The sequence below is a fragment of the Mustela nivalis genome, assembly GCF_964662115.1.
Source record: "Mustela nivalis genome assembly, chromosome: 8".
NCBI classification, from domain to species: Eukaryota; Metazoa; Chordata; class Mammalia; order Carnivora; family Mustelidae; genus Mustela; species Mustela nivalis.
The window spans coordinates 30,460,732-30,478,035 of NC_139027.1; the positions used below are offsets into that span (position 1 = coordinate 30,460,732).

The 17,304-nt window shown below is 37.1% G+C and overlaps 1 protein-coding gene across 6 annotated transcripts in view; it reads right to left on the minus strand.

Annotated features, from left to right (window-relative positions):
- Positions 1–17,304, minus strand: part of ATL2 (atlastin GTPase 2) — a 57,252-nt gene that overhangs the window by 17,823 nt on the left and 22,125 nt on the right. For 4 of the 6 annotated variants that reach the window (XM_082745711.1, XM_082745713.1, XM_082745710.1 and 1 more), the window contains exon 2: positions 13,250–13,494. The exons of the other annotated variants lie outside the window; for them this stretch is intronic. In XM_082745711.1, the coding sequence (XP_082601837.1) occupies positions 13,250–13,494 (245 nt within the window). The remainder of the gene's footprint in view (positions 1–13,249; positions 13,495–17,304) is intronic. 6 annotated transcript variants of the gene reach the window in all.

Here is a 17,304-nt window from a genome sequence, read left to right on the forward strand (position 1 = left end):
TCAAACAATCCAACTGGTTTTGTTTTTTGTTGTTGTTGTTGTTGTTGTTTTGTTTTGTTTTAAAAAAGGAAAGAAAGAAAGAAAGATAAGCCTTTTTCAAAACCAAAAGGAAAATCTGATCCCAGACATGGTGTTTTACTAGGCAGTACTTGATTGCTTGGTGTGGTAACAGTATTGTAAGTAATACTAACAATAGCAAAGTTCAAGAAAATATACCTGGCATTTGCTTTAAAATATTCCAGCAAAAAATGAAAGGGCAGGGAAGTATACAGATGAAGTAAGACCAACAAAATGTTGACACATACACTGGGGTTCATTATACTATCCTATCTTTGGGTTAAGTTTAAAATTTCCCGCAATAAAATGTTCTAACTAAAACCACAGGGTCAAACAACTATAATTAAACACTGTGAAATAATATAAAAGTTCATATACTCTAAGATAATTATCTGGAAAATTAATTCTGGAACATAATAAATGAGTAAGTTCACCAAGTATCAAGATCCCTATACTTTAGCCCACATATCCTTTACTCAAAGAACCCCACAGGAAAAATTCCTATTTCAGAAGTACTTCTAATAAGCTTAGATACATAGTCCAAAACAGGTAACGAAGCTCACATAACCAGTAAAGATATTTAGGGTAGGCTCAATGAGGGATGAAGCAATTTGTGAAAAGCAGATTTAAGGTGGAAAAAAAAAGTGGACACCTAAATGTGAAGATCAGCCTTAAACTTCAAACTATCTCTAATGATTATTATTCCACAAAACTCCCATCCCCAGTAGGTTACCAATCTTATCAATTATAAAATTCTCTTGGACTCTTCCTCACTTTTCAGTATCTTAAGGCCCCCTCGGCTCTCTATTGATGACAAAGCTGCCACATGACACAACTCCATTCACATTATGTACTTAGGACTTATGCTTCTGTAGGGACCCTTCACAGGATTAGAGGAATAATGGTACCCCCTAAATAAGCACAATGGTGGTCCTGCCCCTGGACTATATTTTAGATGCTCTAAATAGGTCTTCCTGCACCTCCATGCTATGCTCTCCAACCCATTCCCCCAAAGTCACTTAATTTTCTCAACAAGAAATGGAATCATGCTACTGTCCTAAAAAGTCATCTTCGGGGGTGCCGAGATGGCTCAGTCAGTTAAGCACCTAACTCTTGGTTTCAACTCAGGTCCTGATCTCACATGGTGAAATCAGCCCTGAATCAGGCTCTGCACTCAGCAGGTAGTCTGCCTGAAGATTCTCCCCCTCTGCCCCTCCACCCCACTCTCTCTCAAATAAAATCTTTAAAAAAAAAAAAAAAATCATCTGCAGTTCCCCCATTTACCTATAGAACCGCTGAGAGATCTGTTGCATACCATCCACCTTCAATTTACTTTTCCAACCTCTGCTCCTATATACCCTATAATCCACTAACACACAAAACAAATTTCTACCATACCAAAATGACCACTATTCCAAATATGTATGTTGTTTAGCGTATCTATACCTTTGTTCCACCTGTTCTCTGCCTGGCCTAAGCCAGCATTCAAGAAACTCCAACTCTTCTGAACTCCTAAAAAATACTGCTGACACTACAGGTGGTTATCTTTACAACATGGCATTGCGCTACATTTCTTGTGTTAAGTCTTAAGAGCACACACTATAAATTCCAACTGTTTACCGAACAGCTCCTACCAAAGTATCTTACACCATTTTTGGCTCTCACATGTAGCTTCTCATTCCCTACTCAACAAATTGATTACTTTTAAAAGGTCCAACCTATATGCGTAATTTAAAAGAATCCACCCTTTAGATAAATCAGTTTTTATTCTGCATTTCACTTATCTGTCTTATTTCTCTATCTCCTCTATGAGAATGTAAGTTCCGTAAGGAAGTAAGTTTCGCCTGTTTTCTCCACCCTCAAAACACAGAACAGTATACCCAGGACACAGAATAATGCCTGGATATAGCAGGCATTCAAAATATATGTTCAACAAATGAACACGTAAAAAAATTTTAATTACTAAGCTTAACAGTGTGTTTCCTTTGGAGCATGGGTAAGAGATATGGAAGAAATATGTCCCTTTTATTATTCCTAAAAACAATTATACAGACAGCAAATATCAATTTTTAAAAGCAGATTGCCCTAAATCACAGGCTAACATGTTTGTTAATTTTACCCTCTCAAAAACTTTAAAAAGAATTGAGGTCTCAAAAGAAAAAAATTCTATTGTCTATATATCATCTTTTCTTAGTTGACCCTGTAATAGAATGTTTAAAAACCACCGATTAGTCAATAAAATGATGAAGGAGTACCTTGGTGGCTCAGTCAGTTGGGCCTCTGACTCCTGGTTTCAGCTCAGGTCATGATCTCATGGGTCATGAGATCTAGCCCCAAGACAGGCTCCTAAAGGGAACCTGCTTAAGATCCTCTCCCTCTGCCCCTCCCCCCAACTAATGTGCATTCTCTTTCTAAAATAAATAAATATTTTTAAAGAAAAAAAAAAAGAACGACAGGTTTAAAACTTGAAGTTAAGAAGTCTATTCCTATATCATAAAGAATACTGGTAACTTCCATAAAATACATTTATACATTCACTCAGCAAGTACTCATTGAATGTCTACCACATTCCAGCTACTGTTCCAGGTTCGAGGACTACAGCACTGCACAAGAACATACATTCCTGCCCTGCAGGAGCATTCCAGTGAATTCTAGAAGCAGCCTCACTGAAAATAGATACTGTTTGTCATAAGGTACTAAAAATAAATCTAAGAACTGAAAAACAGTAAACTGTTGCCATTTACTACTGTGGAGACAAAAAAAAAAAAAAAAAAAAAAAGCCTTAAAATTCAAAATTCCAAAAATAATCTTAGCCCTCCAGTAAAATAAAAGTTCTTTAAAAAATGAATCTTAATGGTAATAGATAATCTGAAAACACCTGAATTTTAAATATAGTCCAATACTATAGTGAATAAACTGGTACTTACCAATGTAATGTAATTGTCAACAATAAAGAACCCCTACCTACTCTAAATAATAAGAAACAAATTCTTATTTTACCATAGGAAAGATAACATTCCCTAGCAACAAAGTAAAACAACAGCTAGGTAAACTTTAAAAAACACAAGAGCTGGTAGTCCAGCCAGGTCTGCATGTGTCAGAACACATACAACTCCTGTTTGCAGACCCACACGCTTCAATGGATGGACTGGAAGAATAAAGGCCATAATAACTTATCATAGCTGTGAGGAAAAATGACAAAAGGGATGAAATTAAAAATTTAAGTAACACTACAATAAAAGAAAGAAATCCTTCTTAGTTGAGAGACATTCTCCACAAATGCACCATGGATGAAAATCTTAATCTTGTAAATCTACCTAATTTAGGAGGTAGGTTATAAACGATCAACACCCAAGTTGTGGATACAATATACACATTCTGACCACCAAGCATCATTTACTATTTTCGTATCAATATGTAAGAATACCCTGCAAGCCCTAGAACAAATTAAGAAACATTAGTCTTAGAACAGTTTAAAACTGTCTAACATCTTACCTAAGTCCATGTCTAAGTCCTCCTCTCTTCTGAGGCTAGACAAATAGGTAACATTATGACTGACCCAAATCACAAGCTCAGACAAAGGAAAACTCTATCTACTTAGGTACACACTCAACAAGAATTGAAATAGAAAATCTACGGTTTAAAAGATATCCTTAACTTTGAAGACATTTTAAAATGTCCAATTACCAACAGACTTCTAGCTAACCTCCCATAGAAAATGACAGGCTAAGTCTAAAATTCATATGGAATTGCAAGGGACTTAGAATAGATCACCTTCCTTTATTATTTTTTAGAACAGACAACCTAAAAAAACACAAAATAAGAGGACTCTCACTTCTTCATTTGAAAACTTACTAAAGACCAACAGTAATCGACAGTCAGGTCCTGGCATTAAGAACAGATATATAGACCAATGAAATAAAACTGAGAATCCAGAAATAAACTCACATGTCTCTTATCAACAAATTTTCAACAAAAAGTGCCAAGACATTCAATGGAAGAAAGAATAGCCTTTCTAATAAATGGTGCTTAGACAACTGGATAGGCACATACAAAAGAACTGAAGCTAGATCCTTACCTATTTCTATTATTATTATAATATACTCATATAATTAGTGAAAGGTTATATTAATATTCATATAATCACAGCATTAGTTATAACCCAATGCCATATGGGTTATTAGTTATAACCCATATGTCCATTAACTGATAAAATGGATAAATAAAATCTATGTCTATACAATTAAGTATTAATCAGTCTTAAAAAGTAATGAAGCACCATAATGCTATAACATAAATGAACCTTTGAAACATTACGCTGGGGGCACATGGGTGGCTCAGTTGGTTAAGCATTTGCCTTGGGCTCTGTCTTGATCTCAGGGTTCTGGGATCAAGTTGAGAGTCAGGCTCCCTGCTCAGTGGAGAGTCTGCTTCTCCCTCTCCTTATGCCCCTCAATCCCCACTCATCCTCTCTCTTAAATAAATCTTTAAAAAAAAAAAATTATGCTAAGTGAAAGAAATCAGTCACCAAAGACCATGTATGGTATGATTCCATTTATGTGTATGTCCAGAACAGGCAAATGTATAGAGACAGAAAACAAATTGATAGTTCCTTAGGGCCAGAGATTTGGGGTTGGGGAAGAAGTTATAGTTAAAGGGTATAGGACTTCATTTTTCTCATTCTGAGGTGATAAAAATGTTCAAAAATTGATTGGGATGATAGTTGTACAACTCTAACATACTAAAGACTATGAACCTGTGCAGTTTAAATGCATGTATTATATGGTATGTGAATTATATCGCAATAAAGCTGTTAAAAGAAAAACCAAAAATCAAATACACTTAGTATACAAAAGCTTAACAAAGACTCCCTGTCAAACAAAATCCATCAAAATACTACAGAAGTCTAGGAAGAAAAGGAATGTCCACTGGAAGAGCTGCTGTATCTCTCCATGTACTAGTGCAATATGTCAAAAATCCTATGGCTAGAACATTTTTTAAAATATTTTTAATTAATCTCTATACCCAATATGGGACTCAAACTTTCAACCTCAAGATCAAAGAGTCTCATGTTCTACTAAGCCAGCCAGATAAGCCTAATCTTGTTTTTTTTTTTGACGATTTCTTTCCTTAAGAGAGCCAGCAAGTGTACAAGAACGCAGGAGGGAAAGAGAAAGGGAGAAAGGGAGAGAGAAAATCCTCAAGCAGGTGCTCCACTGAACACAGAGAAGAACACCGGGCTCAATCCCAGGACCCTGAGACCATGACCTCCAGCCAAAATCAAGAGCGGCCGTTTAACCAACTGAACCATTCGGGTGCCCCTAAACTTGCTTTCTGATTAAAGGATTATGGTGAGCATTACTGATGTGTCTATACAAAATGCACCCTATTGGTTACTTAAAAATATGTGTAAGAAAGTAATGTTTCACAGTGATAACAAAGCATTGCCTAAGTTCAACACAAAATTGTTTGGGAAAATGAGGGAAAGAAGCAGGGAGTTAATGACTTCTAAAAAGTATTCTTAAAAAGTATTCTTCAGGGGCACCTGGGTGGCTCAGTGAGTTAACCCTCTGCCTTTGGCTCGGGACATGATCTCAGGGTCCTGGGACCAAGACCCTCATCAGTGTCTCTGCTCAGCCGGGAGCCTGCTTTCCCCTCTATCTCTGCCTGATGCTCTGCCTATTTGTGATCTCTGTCAAATAAATAATCTCTAAAAAAAAAAAAAAAAAAAGTATTCTTCAGGGGCTCAGTGGGTTAAAGCCTCTGCCTTCAGCTCAGGTCATGATCTCAAGGTCCTGGGATCGAGCCCCACATCGGGTTCTCTGCTTGGCGGGGAACCTGCTTCCTCCTCTCTCTCTGCCTGTTTCTCTGCCTACTTGTGACCTCTCCCTCTGTGTCAAATAAATAAAATCTTTTTAAAAAAGTATTCTTCAAAAAGTTAATATTAATATAAAAGGAACTTAAATTACACAAGACTGTTTAACTCCCTAAATATCTTAAAACTGTGTTTGAGTAATCAGTATTTACATTAACAGTCTATTATTTCAGATATCCTTCAATAAATGACCTAAATGAAATCAAGCACTTTAGAAACAGTAAATTTTAACTTAAAAGGAACACAGACTTCAAAATGGAAAAAGATCTGTTGGAACAAATAATTTATGTTCTCCCAAGTCCAAATATATGACGATATAGGTACCCTAATTTTGATGATAATACACACAACAGGCAGTACATACATTCAGCGCTTAAAGTTAGAGAGGTGTTTTCGAGGACTACAAATGACAGCACATTTTTTAGGGAACAGATTCAGGAATGCAACCAAGAAAGTCTCTCCCAAAACACTGCTATAAGTACTTTGAACAATATATTGTAGACTCCTCCATCGCCTCTGCTTCCGATTCCTCTAGCTCTGGCAACATTTGGTGAAGTTTTTCTAACTGCAATTACTCACACTAATTTTAAACCTGCACATGAGAGAACGGAAGATTAGTTTCAACCCAGAAATCAAAATCTAGGAGGATAAAAAAGTCAGTGTGCAAATGAAAAAAAATAGTTCACAGATCACATAACCTCTATACCCAACCCCTCAGCTCATATTCAGGGATAAAAATAAGCCCACCAATGCTTATTTTCCTTTTTGAAATTCTGATCAAATTTTGCTGGCTTCTTGCATATACTGCTTCACTTGCATTAAGTGAAATATACAAAAGCTTCTTCAGTTAAAGTAACAATTAAATGGATGGGCTAAATTTCTACATTAAATATGGCAACAGTTTTATAAGCATGAACCTATAAAGAGTAAGATGATGGCTTAAAACTTAGAAAATGCATACCTATCAGAAAAGCTAAAATTAAGAAGACTGACAATACTGTTCCTCAGATGTATTAAGAATGTAAACCTCTTACATTGCTCATGGAAGTACAAATTGGTAAAGCCAATTTGGAAAAATTTTGGCAGTCCCTACTACAGTTAAATGGACATTATGGACCTAGCATTTCTACTCCTGGGAATATATCCAACAGAAGTAAGTATTTATGTTGCCAAGACTTGTACAAGAAAGTTCATGGTAGCTTTATTCACAACAGACAAAAATTATAAATAATCCGTATGTCTATCAAAAGGAGTGAATTGTGATATCTTCATCCAGTGCAACACCACTCAGCAATAACAAACAACAATTACTGATGCATTAATAACATGGAAAAATCTCTTGGATTCAATGTTGAATGAACGAAACCAGACACAAGAGTGCATACTTTATGATTACATTTATGTTAAGTTCAAGAGTCGATAAAACTAATCTACGGTGATGTAAGTCAAGATGGTGGTCGGACTCTCAATGTTAAAGATAGGAATACCTGGCAAAAGGAGACAGCATTCTAGAATGCTGGTCGTGTTCTCTTTCTTGATCCAAATGGCAGTGGTTACATAAGTACAGGTACATAAAAACTCACTGGCTATACTAAGGTTTATGCACTCTGTTGTATGTAAGTTATACCACACACAATAATAATAATAATAAAAATAACCCTGGGAAGAAATTTTTAAAAATATTGTTCTTCCTCTAAATGCATTTTATTTTGAAGATTTTATTTGACAGAGAGACAGTGAGAGAGGGAATACAAGCCAGGGGGAGTGGGAGAGAGAGGAGCAGGCTTCCTGCAGAGCAGGGAGCATGACACAGGGCTCAATCCCAGGACCCTGGGATCATGACCTGAGCCAAATGCAGTCACTTAACGACTGAGCCACCCAGATGCCCCTCTAAATACATTTCCTTCTTAGAAAAAAACATGAAACAAACCACATTTTTCTTCATGCATTCAAACATCTCCCACGAATCTCACATCTCAGACATTGTTAGCTTTTAGGAAAAAAAGATGAAATCAAGTTCAACATCTGATATGGCCAAGTTAGAGATATCTGTGCTTTTGGCAAATTATATGCAGCAGCACATATGATCCTTAAAGATAGTTCTTATTAATGATCTCTGGAAGCCATTCAGGGAACAACTCTTTAAATAGTAAAAAATAAAAACTACATACAGTTTCCCTTAAAATGTCTTCAGTAATTATGCTATAAATGGAGTCAAAACTCTACTCATTAAGCATAGATACCAGTGGGGAGCAAAACAAGTCAGCAGGCATGCACTCTGTCAGTCTGTCTCAAGTACTGAAGTAAACATTGAAAAGTGACCATTTATAAAAGAACAGTTCAGTGTAGGTATGGAAAGGGACCCAACATCATTTTATATAGTGGTTTTAAAAATAAAGACTTTGGAATCAAACTGCCTGGTTTGGATCTTACCCTTGCCAGGTATGTCCTTTGTGCCTCATTTCTACAACCATCAAGCTGAAATACTAAAAGACCGCATAGAGTTAATGTGAATACTGAGTGAGATAGTACCTATTAAATACTCAGTAATCAGAATACCTAGAAATCCGTAATGATTCAAAAACTATTATCTTAAAAGATAATCTATACTTCCTCTTGGAAGAATCTATGAGCTGCTCTTACCAAAAAGTCAAACCTGAGTCTGATCAAGTCCTCAGCATTAACACGCATAGGACAAAGGAACATGTAAAGTATACCAATGGAATAAAAATCAGTAAATCCAGACTAGGGAAGACCAACAACCAGGTTCTTCAACAAATTAATTGCCAAGAATAAAGAGATGGAGGGAAGCCTTAAAAAGAGTTTAAAAATGCTTTAAAGGCCACCAATCACAATGTGGACCTCATTCGGTTCAATTTTGACTCAAAACAAACTGTTAAAAATTTAAAAATTAAAACATCTGAGTCAACTGGAAAGCAGATCCCTTGTATTACCTAACAAGGAATTTGCTTTTATGTATGGCATTACTGTAATGTCCAAAAGGCCCCTTATCTTTTAAAAGAGATATATACTGAAATACTGACAAATGAAATTATTTATCTGGACATACTTCAAAACAACACATAAGGTATGGAATGAGTTGGGGTTTAATAAAATGAGATTGAGTTGATAACTAAATACATGAGCACTCATTATACTATTATCTACTTTTACATGTGTTAAAAATTCTTCATAATGTTTCTTAAAAAACAGAGAATGATATAAAACTGCAAGCAACCCTATACACAATTAAGATTCTATCCAGAAGAGTTCAGTAACAGCTCTCACCATTGCTTAATTTTTAATATGTCCCAAGTATTAAGTTTTACAGACATAAAGATTAAAGATTTTCATCTTTAATTATTAAGTTTTACAGACAGAACTTAATTCTAAATTGTGACCTTCCTAAACTGATTCCTGAAACTGAAACTACTTTTACATGATAACTTTTGATCAGAAATAACAAAACACAAAACTCTTATGGGATGATTTCATTCATGTAAAGTTCAAAAACAGGCAAAACCAGTCTGTGGTATGACAGTTTAGTGCAGCAGTTACCTTTTGGGGTAGTTATGAGCTGGGGGGTAAATATTAAACGGAAGCGATATAACAAGTGGAGGGTAAGGTTCTATTATCCTCGTCTGGGTAGTGGTAATATGGATATATATATATAAAAATATATACATATGTAAAATTTCAGCAAGTTATACACTTACGATCTGGGTACTTCCCTGCATATAAATTATACTTCAGGAAAAAAAAGAAAAAATGTATTTACCTGAACTATTCCCCCAACAACCAAATCAGCATTAGAAAGGGAAAGGTATAAAATACTTGAGTGTATATACATTTAATTAGCAAGGAAAAGTCATCCTCTCTCCCACCATTACCACCTATTTTGTCTCTCATTACAGATTTTCATCTTCTCTTGTGTAACTCCCTACTTCTATAAACGAAATCATGTTTTTTTAAATACTGACATACTAGGGGGGCCTGGGTGGCTCAGTGGGTTAAGCCTCTGCCTTCGGGTCGGGTCATGATCTCAGGAGGCCTGGGTTCGAGACCCAAGTCAGGCTCTCTGCTCAGCGGGGAGCCTGCCGCCTGCCTCTCTGTCTACTTGTGATCTCTCTCTATCAAATAAATAAAAATTTTAAAATAAATAAATACTGACATACTAAACCTGATCGTTCTCACATAAATTTTTTGTAATTATTTCATCTGTAGCTTTTTGAGAATGACTTTTACAAGTGATAAATATTCTACTTACAAATTATTAGGCTCACCAACAATAACTGAATTTCTGTGGTATTCCTCATATATGGCATTCATAGCAAATGTCGTTAAGTGACATCCTTCTAAGTTCAAAATGTTTTCCCACATTATGAATTCAAGAATTAGCAATTTTAGTGACCCTCTCATATCTTATATTTCATGGTAAAAGTTTAACTATAGTAACTGATCAATTCCAATACACAAGGGGATTTTATTCTAGAAAAATGTTTAGTTCACCTCTTAAGTTTACAAAAGATGGCTAACTTCTTTCCTCCTATACTTCTGAAAATCTACTTTCAATATACAAGTGGCAGCTCAAAAAAACAAACACACACACACTAAGAAGCTATTTACTTCACAAGAATGAGACCTACAAATCAGAATTTCCCCTATAATTTGGAAATGTTTGATAAACACCTCAGAATATTCTTAGTTTGAAGTTTTCATTTTTGTCCAACAGAAACGAGCTCACATTTAAACCTGTATTATTACTTTATTAATTACTCAGAATGAGAACAGTCATCTATTTCTAAATCATGAAGTAAAATATTTATATTTAGCTCCTTTACATAAATTTACCCTTACATAAATTGACTCAGGTCAATAAAGAGGACATACAAAGTCAGTGTAAGCCACTACTCATCTCCTACCTTCTTCAGCTGGCATTCCACCTCTGCAGGCAGATATGGTTCATGAAATAAATTCAAAACTAATCACTGTGACTTCTTCTTTACTTTCATTCTCCAAGGAAAAGCATGACCCACCACTGAATCAGTGTAAGTAGAGGCATGCTATCCCCAAAATCAGACAATGTTTAATGTCATTTTTAATTAACAGAATAATATTATTTATACCAGAAATTCTATATGGAAACCTTATCAATGAAAATTAATAACAACATTTCAGCTTAGAGACCACTAACTAGGTATATAACCTCACTCAGGCCCTCATAACCTTCCTGTGGCTCCAGTGTCCCGCTCAGGAAAAGGGAAAGCATTATTTCAGAGACTGCAAAAACATGACACTGTGTGGGCTGCTACTCCCCCTCTGAACAACCACTACTAATAGATCAGAGATGGATTCAGAAATGGCACATGAGGTGAAATTTATCTGTCACTGCTAGGCAAGTGATCTACGCTTTCTTCCCCTTTGAACATTTGTCTGTGACCCACTTGGAATTAAATACATTTGCATTAAACAGATCAGACATACATATTTATATACAATATACACAAGCTAATTTAAGGAGTTAGAACCTCAATTATCATCTTTAAATGGACACTCCATCTTTAAATAGACATTCTTCTTTTTAGAGTATGTCACTATTTATTCATTTTTCTATTTCAGATGTAAAACTATGAGAAATAATCAAGTCTAAATGGATGAAATATTGAATCTTTCTCAATTTGCTAAACATGCACAACAGTGTTATTTAATTTGAACTACATTCTTGATACTGAGGCATACCTGACCGTGTCTGAGACAAATCCTATGACAACAATTTACTGAAAAGCTTCCTGGAAAATCAACTAGGAATGTTTACCATGTTACTTACCTTAGGGCAGATGCACACCCAGTTACAGACTGATTCAGAACTCGTAAAGGTGAGCACCCTGACATGTGTTTAGACAATTACATAATTCTGTCAAAGTGTTATTTCTAGCATCTTCATGTAGTTTCTGAATGTCAAACGCCCCCTGTAGAAAGTTCTTCCGCCTAAGTACTCCATTCCAAATTTCCAATTCCTCCTTCTTTGTCCCTATCAAATTCTCACCCCCTCAACCCAACTCTCAACTGTTAGAAGAACACCCTGATTCAAGTGATATTATTTTGTGCTTTTTTTTCAAGGGAGAAAGCCAAAATCAGGGAGGGAGAGGGAAATAACAATTGCTTAGTACCATTAAAAAGTGAAAAAACTGTGGAGAAAGGGAGAGTCATTGGTCAAAACAGAAAATAAATGCTTACTATGGGCCAATTAATGTGTTAGGTGAGGTAGACGTAGTAATTAAGGTAAGACTCTCTCCTGGAAGAGATTTAACTGGCCAGGAAAAATAAGTAACTAAAGCAGTATCAATGAAACAAATAACTTGTGCCATGAAAGTTGGATATAACATAGTCTTAAAAATCAGAGAAGGCCTCAGGGCAACCTGCTGACTCAGTCCTAGAACATGCAACTCTTGATCTCAGGGTTGTGAGTTCAAGCCCCATGTTGGGCACAGAATCTACTTTAAAAAAAAAAAAAAAAATTGGGGGCACCTGGGTGGCTCGGTGGGTTGAGCCGCTGCCTTCGGCTCGGGTCATGATCTCAGGGTCCTGGGATCGAGTCCCACATCGGACTCTCTGCTCAGCAGGGAGCCTGCTTCCCTCTCTCTCTCTCTGCCTGCCTCTCTGCCTACTTGTGATCTCTCTCTGTCAAATGAATAGATGAAATCTTAAAAAAAAAAAAAAATTTTAAGGGAAGGCCTGCTATGCAAAGCTTAGCCAAGAATACACCAACATTTGAGAAATGACATGAAACACTTGAGGAACTGCAAAAACTATAGTATACCTGATACAGCTCAGACATTATGAAAAGCTCTGGAAGCCACGCTAAGGAACTGGACTTGATTTCAAAATGTAATAGTGACTGAAGCTGACTTACTTGAAGAGCACAGGTGTACTTTTACAAAAGTTTCTATCAGCCTACTTCACACATTGTTAGAAAGGTGATCAAGAAGGTGAAGGTGTGAAGAAATCACAAAAAGGGAGAAATGAGCAATACATCAGAGACTTTGGGGTATACTTAAGACACTGGAGGTCAGAGCGACTATGTCTCTACAGTAGATGCTCAGTCATATGCATCATCGTGTACTATAGCAAAAAGCAATTATGGAGATGAGGAAGAATCAAACCTCAAACAAACTTAGATTACTGTCTTAATGAGAAGTCTTATCAAGAACCAGATTTTTGTAAAATTAAAGACACAGCTCTCACTGTTTTTTGTCTATGGTTTTTAAACAAGGTTGGTTGTTTTTAACTGGGTTCAATTTAAAAGACACTATTCACCTTGTTATACATATATCTAAGCATGAAGTCCAGTAGAAATGATTTCCCTTTACGAAAAGCTCCTGCCACGGATACCACTACTATGTTAAGATCTCGTATGTGCTCCTGTAGCAATATCTGCTCCAAAGCTTCTTCATCGAGCTCAAAGTTATGGTCATCTTCATGAGCAAGAACAATCTGCACTGGACATGGTTTCTTCATAACCTCATCAGAGTTAACTAGGTCATCATCTTCATAATTCTCACCTAGAATTAAAACAAGAGAAAGAGGTTACTTGAATTCCTGCATTACAAACTTCTCCTAAAGCATCAAAACTAAACAAAATTTCAAATAACTTCCCCTTTATTCCAGATCATCTAAAAATAGTTATAAAAAGTGATGGCCAGGGCGCCTGGGTGGCTCAGTGGGTTAGGCCGCTGCCTTCGGCTCAGGTCATGATCTCAGGGTCCTGGGATCGAGTCCCGCATCGGGCTCTCTGCTCAGCAGGGAGCCCACTTCCCTCTCTCTCTCTCTCTGCCTGCCTCTCCATCTACTTGTGATTTCTCTCTGTCAAATAAATAAATAAAAATCTTAAAAAAAAAAAAAAGTGATGGCCAAGTCATATTGGATTTCTCATTCCCTCTATAACAGGATCAAGAATATTGCTAAAAGGGGCTCCTGGCTGGCTCAGTGGGTTAAGCCTCTGTCTTCAGCTCAGGTCATGGATCTCAGGGCCATGGGATCAAGCCCCGCATGGGACTCTCTGCTCAGCAGGGAGCCTGCTTCCCGCCCCCCACTTGTGATCTCTCTGCCAAACAAATAAATAAAATCTTAAAAAAAAAAGAATATTGCTAAGATTTCCCACTATATATACAGATAAGCAGCAATACTGAATACAACCTCTACTATTAAGTCTTAACAGCTAAACATGAACAGTAGCTATTTCTGGAGCACACACTATTCCATAAACAACTTCTGCTACTATATGCACACAGAAACTGATCTGTGTAAAAGGAGGTTGGGGGGATCGATTTTACCTGATAACTCAGAACCCAATTTTCCCTGTGGGCACCACCTGGAAATTACTCTAAATTACAAAGCTTAAAACAGGAAATGTAAATATTGTTTGCTGTGAAACTTAAATGGCTAAGCTAAGGTCCTAAGAAGTTTCTAAAACTCATACAATCCAGTAAAGCTAACAAGTAATATAATAGCACACTTCCCTTATTAAAGCAAAGCCCAGGATTAATATTTTAATGGAAAACACAAGAAGAAGAGTCAGTGAGGTATAGAGTTATAACCTACAGTTTCATCGGCTTCTGGGCTCTTTTTCACCAAAGACCACAGCTACCACTTCAAAAATCACGTAACTCCCCGAAACAGCTATATAAACTCTTCCTTTGTTTACGTAGGACACTAAAAGAAGGTAACCTTTGCAGAAGAACTTTACTCAATAGGGTGGCTCAGTTGGTTGAGCAGCTGCCTTCGGCTCAGGTCATGATCCCAGGATCCTGGGATCGAGTCCCACATCGGGCTCCTTGCTCGGCAGGGAGCCTGCTTCTCCCTCTGCCTCTGCCTGCCTCTTTGTCTGCCTGTGCTCGCTCTCTCTCCCTCTGTCTCTGGCAAATAAATAAATAAAGTCTTTAAAAAAAAAAAAAAAAAGAAAGAAAGAAAGAACTATAAAACATGAAACGACAGAGACAAGTTCCTCAAGTGTAGGTTTCTGCTCTTTTAAAAAACAAAACAAACAAAAAGACCTAATAGCTGGTTTCAGAGTCTATACCCCTTATCTGGCTTTCTTCCCTATCAATGGCCTGATCCCACACAGTAACAACTTACTCCTGGGGAGCTTATTTATTACCCTTTCCCACATCAACGTTTTTAGAAGACTCTCCCCTTGAACCTGTCTACTAAATGCCCCTTTCCAATCTATGGAGACATACGGTATCTATTGTGTTCAATGCAATGCAAAGAGTCCCTTCTCTTCCAGGACACAGTCTATGAGGAGGGGAGCATTATTAGCCAACAATCCAAGAACACCTTATCCAACTAACCACTATTCTTAAAGATTATTTTTCTACATTAATTGATTTTTTTTCTCCTTACAGAAAGAAATACCTAGCTTACTTGATTTGCAAAAGCTAAGAGCCTTTACTTCCAGGTCACAAGGCCACTTTCACTGTACAAAGCAAAAGCAGCAACACTATTTCAAAATGTGCTGCAAACAGTGATGATATAAAGAGCAAGGGATTTCAAAGGAGAATCTTTGAAAGTAAAAGCAATCAATTATTTAATTAAAGAATACTATCACTTCCAGTTTCAACAGCACACAAATACAGAGCAGTACGTAACTGGACTCCCTTTTTGTCACCTCCTCTAATCCAGTCTAAATTCCACAAAGTAGCAACTAAATAATACAAGTAAATATGAGTGTGATTAAATTACTCTCCTTAAAATCACTGTTACAGAGGATTAACAACCAAAATCCTACACATGTCTTATAAAATCCTATACTCACTGCCAAATCTCTCCTGCCTCATTTGGTGGTACTCTCACCTCAGTAAGCTACAAAAACAGACACGCTAGCCTTTTTTCAGATCCTTATGCTATTAAAGCTCTTTCTAGACTCGTATTTCACTCACGATATTCCTCTGTCTAGAATATTCTTTTCCACATCACTGCCCTAATCAATTCATGCTTATTCTTTAGGTCTCATTTAAACATCATTTCCTCAGGAATATCTTTCCTGAGGCTCCTAACCAAGTTTAGTCCTCCTATCCTCCCCCAATCTTTATCTACCCATCACTTGAATATTTATATAAGTACTTAATTATTGTATGTTTCCCCCTCTAGACTATCAATCCTCTGTTCAAAACCTTCAATTAGCTTCCCACTGTAACCAGAAAATAGAAAACAAAACAAACTCTAAGTTCCTTACCATCACCTCCACAGTCCTGTGTGATCTGGCTCCTACAGTCTAGACTTCTCGCTGTTCCTTGAACAGGCCAAACCTGTTTCCCACCTTAGAATCTTTGTTCTGTTTTCTCCTGTCTAGAACGCTCTGTCCCTAGAAATTCAGGGGGTTTAATTATCCATCATCGAGGTCTCAGCTCAAGTATTATCCCTTTTTTTTTTTTAAGATTTTATTTATTTATTTGATAGAGAGAGAGGTCACAAGCAGGCAGAGAAGCAGGTGGGGGGCGGGGAAGCTGGCTACCCCCTGAGCAGAGAGCTCAATGTGGGGCTCAATCCTAGGACCCTGAGATCATGACCTGAGCCGAAGGCAGAGGCTTAACCCACTGAGCCTCCTAGGCACCCTCAAGTATTATCTCTTAAATGTGGTCTTCCTTGACTACTCAGTCTAAATTAGACCCCTCCACATCACTTTAACAAAACAGGGTTCCCCCCCAAGTCCTTCTCAGTATCTAAAATAACCCTTTTTCATTCGTTTACATGTGTACCTTGTATCTCTCCCTCCATAATATATATGTACCACAAAAAAAAGTATCCCAAGTACCCTGCTGACCACTCTCTCTCCCAGCACCCCGAACAGTGCTTGGCACCTAGCAGGTGCTTAATAAATACTTCTTGATTGGATGAAATTTACACATTTTACTCAGGAGTTTTACACCTGCCCCTATGTATTTTATGGGCAAATGTGACAATCACATAACTAGTTTGGGAAAATACTTCCGGCAACTCAAAAGTAGTATATTTATTTCAAAATTAAAATTAGAAGTATGGGGGCGCCTGGGTGGCTCAGTGGGTTGAGCCGCTGCCTTCGGCTCGGGTCATGATCTCGGGGTCCTGGGATGGAGTCCCGCGTCAGGCTCTCTGCTCAGCGGGGAGCCTGCTTCTCTCTCTCTCTCTCTCTCTCTCTGCCTGCCTCTCCATCTACTTGTGATTTCTGTCAAATAAATAAATAAAATCTTAAAAAAAAAATTAGAAGTATGAAGTTCTGCCAAGTAATACACTAATTTAAAAGAACCTAAAATGAATGAAGTATGCTAAAATGTCATGACCAAATTTGGATTGCAGATTTTGTTAAAAATGAACAAATAGTCCTGCTCCTACAT